Below are 9898 nucleotides of genomic sequence, written 5' to 3'. Positions count from 1 at the left end.
CAGGCTACTCCATGCCTCACTTGGATTATCAACCAGCTCAAACAGGTCAATATCATCACAATCTTTATTCAGCTTTTGATCTTGTTCCGGATTATTTCGACACCAATATGGCCGACGACCAGCAGCAACAACAACAACTCAAATAATGGAGATGACGGGAATATTTCCATGATTCTCTCTGATAGCTATAGAAGAAACACATGGAACTTCAACAACAATGCTATTTCAGTTTCCCCGGGCGAATCTCAGAAAAGTAATAACGCTTCTTGCACTTCCAATGGTAGCAGAAAGAACAAGGACGACGTCGTTCTATGTAATGTCAGTGAAATTGAAGAGGCCATCTCCCGGAGCACTTCATCACGTCCATGTGTCGTCGTCAATAATATTTCAGAACCTAACAAGCCCAATCATGCAAAAAAGAGTTTTGGGCTTGTTTTCATCATCGTCTTCTTCAAACATAAATTTTTCAGCAGCCAAACTCAAGCATATCATCTAATTCCAGTAGTATTGGCCAAGAGCCTGATCAAGAGGCTATAGCATTAATGAAGGAGATGATATATAGGGGCTGCGGCTTTCAGGCCTGTGAACTTAGGTTTGGAGGTAGTGGAAAAGCCCAGAAGGAAGAATGTGAGAATATCGACAGATCCACAGACTGTGGCAGCAAGGCAAAGGAGAGAGAGAATAAGTGAGAGGATTAGGGTTTTGCAGAAGATAGTGCCTGGTGGAAGCAAGATGGACACAGCTTCAACGCTTGATGAAGCTGCAAATTATCTAAAGTTTCTCAGGTCACAGGTCAAAGCTTTGGAAAGTCTAGGGGACAAGCTTCATTATTCTATGAACTGTACCCCTCTCTCTTTTTACAAACTCTAGTCATCAATATTACTTTCAAGCAATACCATCCCTCCAATTTAGGGAAGGAGAGTTAACTAGGGTTAAAAACATGGGGTCAAATCCATAATCTTCAATGATTTTGATCACTAGCAATGATTAAATTCTGATTTTCCTCTCTTTTGCAAAAAGATTCTGGTATGGAAATTGTAGTTTTCATCAGGTACTGTTTAAATTTAAAATTCTATTTGGCATGAGAAGGTTTTATATTATTAATTATTTCTGGTGCTGAAATGCAATGAATTTTTTTAGGCACTAATGAAGGACAAAATTCCAAGTTGATCAGCATCACATGATCGATACAGTTTCCTTCACATATAATGCATTTTGGGGAGTCTGACAAGAAACCCATTTCATTACATAAATGGCGTGTTCAACTTGTACATGTTATACAGATATGTGTGTGTATATATGGGTTGAACTTATTTATATTTTCTGTTCTATAGAAGACAAGCCCCTATAAAAAATTTAAGGATTTCTATACTTAGAGAGAGAGGCTAATATTAAAAGAAAATATTAGGAGAGACGTCCAAAATTTGAATGAATTTTAGATAGTTTCTTTCCCTTTGAAAACTGTTCTCCTTCAAAAAAATTTTAATATTTGGAACAGCTCAAACTAATGAAGGGAGGAATTCAGAATCTTTTTGAACAACAATTTAAAAACCTCATCCACCGCAATTTCCTTTTGTTATAGAGCAAATTAACTCTCAAATAAGAATGACTTTTCAATGAAAGCTTTTTCACTTCGCCTTGTTTCTTCACCGTTCTTCAACAACAACACACACACACACACCACATTCTTTTTGTAGAAAGTGAAGAAGCAAATTAAACACAGAAAAAGAAAGAAGAAATTATAATGTCTTAATGCTATGTTTGGATGGAGAGAAAATGAGAGGGAAAGAAAAACTAAGAAGAAAATAAGAGGAGAAGTGGTTTTTCCTCTGTTTGGATGAGGGAAATAAAAGTATGAAAAAAAATAAGATGAGTCCCACATCCCATTTTCTTCTCAACTTTTCTCTCCATATATGGAGAGAAAATGAGAAGACAACATATTTTTTTCCTCTGCCCTTACATATGTTTTTTTTAGCAAAATAATATCTATTTACTTTTTTTCATTTTTTCACTTTATTTATTATTATTCAAGTTTTTCTTCTATGTTTGCTTAATTGAAAAATAAAATAACTAAAATTGCAAATTGCAAAAATCCTTCTAAAATGAACTGAAAAGAAAAACTTGTAGAGTTGTTGTTTTGGTTTTTTTTTTTAGCATTACATTACACAAAATGTTATTTTTTTTTACAAAAATTATTTGATATAAATATATTTATCAAATAATTTGATTTTAAATTATATGATTATGTTAATATAAATATGGTTTTTCATTATGATATTTAATTTGATTTTAATCAAGATATATTTTGATATAACAGAAAGGGTATTTTAGTTATTTATACATTTATTCATTTTCTTTTTCTTTCCTTTTTGTTTTCTCTTGTTCATCCAAACATGAGGGGTGATAATATTTTTTCTCTGATTTTTTCTCCATTTCTCTCCTCTTATTTTCTTTCCTCTTAACTTTTCTTCTCATCCAAACAGAAGGTTAAATCACGTAGTAAAACTTTCATTATTCTTTATCTTTTAATAACTCCCATAATGAGAAAAATGCTTCAAACATTATTTTTATTCCCTTCTAATAATAACCCTTATATTCAATAAACACACATCATTTGAGATGATACACTAATTAAAGTGATTTCAAGAAGTGAGATGTGGGAGAAACATAAAAACAAAAAGTGATCGAAATCTACATTTAAGTCCCACTTTTGCATGTGTCTCTAATTATAAAAATGATTAAGTGATCAATTACATATTTAAAAACCAGAAAAGCGTAGCAATTATAGCACTTATGATTAGAAAGTGGTTGTCACTTTGATAAGTATAGTTTATTCCCTTCTAATAATAGCCCTTGCATTCAATAAACACATCATTTGAGATATATACTAATTAAAGTGATTTCAGGAAGTGAGATGTGAGAGACACATAAAATAAAAAGTGATGGAGAAATCTACATTTAAGTCCCACTTCTGCATTTGTCTCTAATTATAAAAATGATTAAGTGATCGATTACATATCCACAACCTGAGAAGTGTAGCAATTATGGCACTTATGATTAGGAAGTGGTTGTCACTTTGATAAGTGTGCTTTATAATAATATTTCAACGATGACGACGACGACAACAATAATAATACTTAAAAGCTTACTGTATATTTTAAGAGACATTCTCTTAACAGTGGTGAGCTGAGCTACTCAGTGTTGCTCTCTCCTTGATACAACCCAAAGCGTGCCCTCATAAACCAATATCACTATAATAGTACTTAAATTATCTTTTATGTAAATCCCAAATATTCTCAAAATATTAATGTTAACAACTAATGATTTCGCTAATGATGTTGACTTATGACTATGATAATTAAAACATCGCCACTCTAAGCACATGTCTCATTGTCTCCGCCCTTCCGGTGATCTGCGTATGATTCCGACCACCTTTTTTTTTCGATTTCTCAACTATTTTGGGTCTAAATAAGACATAATATATTTTAATAAGAAAAATATTTGTAATATAATTTGTTCACCATTGATATGAAAATGTTTATTATTTGGGGATATGCTGCCCTTTTCCTTGTGGGTTCATGAGTAGTATATTATCCGGAAATTTCTTCTTCTAAAGTCTCTTCTTCCTTCATGTAGAGGTTGAACTTTGAAGGATGGCTCCAGCTATTAAGATTTCCAGCTCACTCTGTGTTATGTTGGCTTATGTTTTACGTCTGCCTTAGATAGGTCAGATAATATTTAATTAGAAAATTGGGAAATCTAATAAAATGAGAGAATAAATTAAAATTAACTCCTGTGAGAGAATTATGGAACAAGAAAGCCTAATTTCCTGATTGTTAATTGAAAGGCCAGCAGCGAATCCTCCAGCAATAAATGAGAAATAACACCTTCCAAATAGTGGCCGTACAGCTCTATATATCTGAATAATTTTAATTTTAAATTTCATTGCCTTTAAATTTAGAAGGTCAATCTTATGAAAAATAGTTTGTTATCATGTCTCCGAAAAAAAGTTATCATCATATCATATCTTATCAGTATAATTATTGCCTTTAGATATAAAAAAGATATCATATCTGTTTTTTATTTTAAATTTATTAGATAGGAATTAAATTTAAAAAGAATAAAGCACTGGACGTATTGATTTCTTATATGAATTTTCTTTATAATAAAATATTTTATGAATAAACTTTTTACTCCTAACGAAACTAAATTTATTCAAACAAATCGACTCCTAAGATTTTTTTTACGAAAGTTATCTTTAATTTAAATATTTTCATCGTAGGTTATCCTTATCCTTGTTAAAATCTATCCAATTATTATTATAAATAGAGGATCAAACCTCAGAGGCGACACAAAGTGAAGGTCGAGTAATTTAGAATTGTCTTGTTCCTCTTTCTAAGAGCAATTAGATTTAGCGCTTCAAATTCAAAGAAGAAGATGGCATCGTCGTCGAAGACTATTACAGTGGTAAGCAGCGACGGAGATGAGTTCGAGATGACCATGAAGGCCGCAGAACAATCGAAGCTAATAACTCACATGCTTGATGAATTTGGTGTTTCCGACAAGGTCCCATTATACAATGTGAATTCTGAGACGATGGCAAAAGTCATGGAATACTGTAAGAAACATGCTGATCATGAGGCTGCCAAGGAGGAGGACGGCGGAGCCGCCATTGGTGCCGGCGGCGAGGAGGAACTGAAGAAATGGGATGATGAGTTTCTGAAAGTGGAGAATGGTTTGCTGTTTAATATAATACTAGCGGCGAACTATCTGGAAATCAAAAGCTTGTTAGATTCATCATGTCAGGCTGTGGCTGATATGATAAAGGGAAAACTCCAGAGCAGATTCGACAGATTTTTAATATAAAGAATGACTTTACTCCTGAGGAAGAAGCGAAGCTCCGCAGTGAAAATGAATGGGCCTTTCAAGAAGATTGAAGTCAAATTTCTTCTTCTTCTTCTTGCTTTTTCCCCCCCCCCTTTTTGAGGTTTTTGTGGTTTGAATTTTTTTTTTCCAGTGCACAATTATTAATAATAACTTTATTTACATTTGTCAATTTTTAGGAATATATTATAGTTCTTTTTTTTTTGGTGAAGTATAATTCTTATACCTGAACAAGTCTTTCAATTTCTTCTAATCTGAATCTCAAAGAAATATCATAGATGAATTCTTTTAAATAATAAATAAGGATGAAAATATGCAATAAACTAGCAATTTTAAGACCCATTTAAATATGATCTCTACCTCTTGAAAGGAATTAGTCATTGATATGAAAGGATACCATTAACAGACATACCTACTTTCATTCGCCTCCCTTTAAAATTGCACCTACCCTCTTATAAAATTTTTCTTGTTGCCCCCGGAAAAAAAAATCAATTGCCTCGCATCACATTAAATTTTGCAAATATCTAGCATATGTATTTAAAAATCGTTTATCATTAAATTCATTATGACATAAATATATGACTTAAATTAAATGAAATTAATAAATATAGTTTTAATCATAGAAAAATAGCAAAAAGTCTCTATTTGAAAATTTTAATATTTATATTAACTATAAATGTTGTCCCCCCTCAGTAAAGGGCACTAATGCCGTTGATAAAAGATTTATATTAGCTATTAATGTTGTCCCCACTAGTAAGGCCTCCATTGATTAAAAAAAATAATATAATATCCTTTTTTTTTGGGACTCAATATAATATCCTATTTAATTTCAAAAATTTAACCTCGGTTCTTGTCTCTAAAATTTGAAACTAGCATTTTTTTTTTAAATGTTGTCTATAAACGTTAATCCCGTTTCATTCAGAGTCTCTTCTTTCAGATTTTTAGGTTCAAAGGTTGAAAGATAGTTTCACGTTCATCCCAAGATCTTAAGTGCACTCTGCGTTGGGCATGGGGTTCAAGTCCGTTCTTCATTAGCCAAACTATTTAATAGAAAAATAAAAAATTTAATAAATGATAGAATAAATCAGCATTAATTCCTATGAGAAAATTAGGAAACAAAAAAAATTAATGACTAAATAGAAAATTTGTTAACTGAAGGGTAAGTAATAAATCTTTCTACAATAAATGAGAGAGATAATACCTTCCTAAATAGAACTAAGGACCTGTTTGGTTCAATTCCATTGCAAGCATGCTATGGTAATTAGGACTGCATTACCAAAATGCAGATGTTTTGGTTGCTCTTTAGTGTGGTAATGGGGTTTGCCATGGTAATGTAGATTGCCAAAATAGCCATCCTGACTTTATAAACAGGAGGGATAAATAAGATGCTCCTCACCTTAACCGTTCAGTTTTTCAACATTCCCTCATCCTCTCCATTTGGCCCACCGTGCGTTTTCTCCACCACTCCTCTACTTTCTAACACCTTGGATAAGTGACTAAAGTAGATATGTTTTTTCAATAACTCATTCTATGATTCGTAAATATAAACTACAACTTATATTATAAAATTTCATTTCTTATGTTTGTTTATTTTATTTTTTGATTAACTTTGTAGTTTTTCAATTTGAAATCGATTTTAATATATTATTATTTATTTAAAATAGTTATTATATAATTATAATATCCTAGTTTGATTATAAATTCTAACTTTTTAGAAATTATATAAAACTTTCATACTTTACTTTGGTCCTAGTACATTTTTTGGGTAAACATGTTCCTATTTATTAGATACGCTCAAATAATATCTAAAATTTTAATTTTTAAATATTTTTGCCCCATTAATTATATATTAACACCCTATTAATTATCTTTCACGCATTTTTTCCAACTCACATTCTCTTTCTCTTATTCACACTCTCTCCCTCCGTAAATAAAAATATTTTAAAAAATAAAATATATTTATTGCATTTAATCAATTCTAACAAACTTTTAAATGTATATTTATAGATTACAATTGAGTTTTCAATTTTTTTTCTGATGCAACAATTGAGTCTTCATTACTCCAACTAAACTTTCTCGCCGAATTTGTAAATGACACGTTATACAGCTTAAGGTCGTTTTCATCCATATATTATATTGCGAAAAATAACGCCTTATCTAGTCGCCCTATGCAATTTTAGCAATTGGTGGTCCAATTTCTATTCGAAATATAATTAATTTTCAAAAACATAGTAATGTAATTTATATATCTGAATAATTTTAGTTTTAAATTTCATTGCCTTTAAATTTAAAAGATAAATTTCAAATACTTTAGGTTAATCTCATAAAGAATAGTTTGTAACTTTGTTATAACATCATCAAAAAAAGTTGAGTACTATATTTACATCAAATTACTTATATTCATTATGTCAAGTTTTCTAATTACATATGACCAGGTGTCCTATTTTTTTGAAATATTAACATTTAATAGTATTCAATTATAAATTCATATGAAAAAGAATACATGATCATGTGTGATTAGAGAACTTAACGTAATGGATATAAGTAACTTGATCTAAGTTTTTTCCAAAAGTTAATATCACATATCTTATGAGCATAATTATTGTTGCATTATGATATAAAAAAGATATCATATTCGTTTTTAATCTTATAAAAAAGATTGTGGCTCATATGATAAATGGCGAAACTCCAGACCACGTTCGACGCACTTTTCATATTAACAGTGCCTTTCTTCCTCCTCAGCAACATGACCACATCATTTGCAACAACAAGAATTAATGTTTCAAGTCTATTTTCTTGTTTTTTTTTTAGGTTTTTATGTTCACAATTATTAATAATAACTCTACGTACATTTATTAATTTTTTAGGAATGTATCACATATCACTTTTATATTTTTCTTTTGTGAAAAAATAATTTTATACCTCAATATGTCTTGCAGTTTCTTCTAATTAATCTGAATCTCAAAGAAAAAGATCATTGTTAAATTGTTTTAAATAATAAATAAGGCTGGAAACATGGAATAAACTACGTAATGACTCATAATTTATATACGATCTCTACTTCTTGAACTGAATTAGTTATTGATTGTTAAACGAAGGATGTATTCCATTAAGAGCCATATATAATTACTTTCAATTGCCTCTCTTCGAATTAATTGCACTTGTCTCGACCAAACAAAAAAAAATTTCACTTGCCGTCCTATAACATTATGCTTGTCTCCCAAAAAAAAAAAATCAATTGCCTCTGTTGGCAAAAAAATTATCAATTACCTGGCATCAACTTTTCTTTGTAGCTAACATACGTATTTTACAAAATTGTTTATTTTTAAATTTATTATAAAATAAATTTACAAGTATGGTACAATTGAAATTAATAAAGGGATTTTGAGTGATAGTGAACTCTTTTATATAGGAAAAAAGGGAGATAGTGAACTGAATGATCTTTCATTTTAAATTATTTTCTTTTTTTAGTTAAATAATTTATTTTTTTCCAATTTAATTTGTATAATTCCTGTGCAATTATAAATTCTAATTATAGTTTAACTAAATTTTAGTTTTGGTTCTTGAAATTTCAAACCATGATTTCTGGTTCCTTCCATTTGAAACGTTTTTCCTTATACTTTGGTATTAAAATTGGAATTGAAGGTGTTAAGTTTGATGATGTGTTATTAACGCGGTCAGGTTTGCTTACGTGGCATTCATCGCAGCTCCAAGTCCTTGTTCCCCTCTAATATCTAGAGAACCTACATCCTCGTTCATCCTTGTTCAGGAAGCAAATTTTAAAATTCATCCGGCTACAATTAGTAAAGTGCCAGAAAAAAAGTTCAGTTTAATATACATAAATAAAACATTATCACCGTTACAAAAATAAGAAAAACTTAAAGTATATACCTGCGTCATTTATATGTATAGCCCTAATGATAATATTTCCATCTCAATCTCTAGCTCTAAGCTCAGCAAGTAGCTTAGACAAGTCACCGTCGTCCACCTTCTCCGTCTCCTTAGTCACCGGCACCGCCTGAGATGCCGGCTGCGGCAGACCCACTGAGACCTCGAGGCCATAATCGTCGGCGACCTCCTGCATCAAGCTGTTGACTTGGTCTTCCGGAGTGGAAAGCGAGGTGGATCCAGCCATGGCGGTCTCCGTGAACTCAGCTTGAACCTCCATATTCACAAACTGCTTCTCGAAATTGTCCATGGTCTCCGACATCTTCTGGAGATTCCCGGTGGCCAAGGAAGATTCCAGAGACTTGACGATATTAATCATGGACTTGTTGATGTTGCTCATCTTGGCTTGGGTATCAAGCCGAGCTACGACGGCGTCAAGCCGAGAGGCGAGTCGCAGATAGTTCATCTGCTCCGTTCGCTTTCGGATGGCGTTCTCGGCGTGGATGCGAGCGCCGTCCATGTTCCCTTTCTCCATAGCTTTCTTAACCTTGAGCTCTTCGGATTTCTCTTCCTTCTTACATTTACAGGCTTGGCGTTGAAGAGACTTGGAATTGAATTTCAATTCCATAATCTGCTTCATGAACTTCGTCTCTGTGTTGCCCATGATTGCTTATTTCATTGCACAACGGTCAAAAAATTGAAATCTGGGGAACACAGAAAATTGGAAACAATTGACTTACGAGAAATTTTTATAAATCTGAGGGATATTTGGGAATTTATAACAGGGAAACCAGAAACAGGATAAGGTTGCATCGCAGGCATTAATCATTTAAAACTCCATTAATATCCATTCAACATATTACTGATTCGTTTGGAAAAAAGAAGAAGAAGAAGATATTCGTTTAATCTAAGATAAATGAAAAATATTATATATGATTATTTTATCCATATTATTAATTAATAATTTTTTTAAATTGATTCGTTGGCACACAAAAAAAACAGAGAAGATATTCTTCCAATCTAAGATAAAATATAAAATCTATGATTATATTATTCATATTATTAATTAATTTTTTTTAAAATTTCACATAATACACGAAGAAATATATTTAGTCATAATAAAGGG

General features: G+C 31.4%; 1 protein-coding gene and 1 pseudogene across 1 annotated transcript; one reads left to right on the top strand and one right to left on the bottom strand.

Moving 5' to 3' along the window:
• Positions 1-4437: 4437 nt before the first annotated feature.
• On the top strand, positions 4438-4937 carry LOC114715542 (SKP1-like protein 11; annotated as a pseudogene).
• Positions 4938-8818: 3881 nt separating this feature from the next.
• Positions 8819-9436, bottom strand: LOC114715541 (ESCRT-related protein CHMP1B-like). The gene has a single exon (XM_028900410.1). The coding sequence runs from the start codon at positions 9434-9436 to the stop codon at positions 8819-8821; it is 618 nt and encodes a 205-aa protein (XP_028756243.1).
• Between the last annotated feature and the right edge of the window lie 462 nt (positions 9437-9898).

Source organism: Neltuma alba, unplaced genomic scaffold (genome assembly GCF_004799145.2).
Source record: "Neltuma alba isolate B1F8T4 unplaced genomic scaffold, ASM479914v2 tig00011597_pilon, whole genome shotgun sequence".
NCBI classification, from domain to species: Eukaryota; Viridiplantae; Streptophyta; class Magnoliopsida; order Fabales; family Fabaceae; genus Neltuma; species Neltuma alba.
Note: the sequence above shows the minus strand (reverse complement) of the source record. Positions and strands in the feature narration are given on the sequence as shown.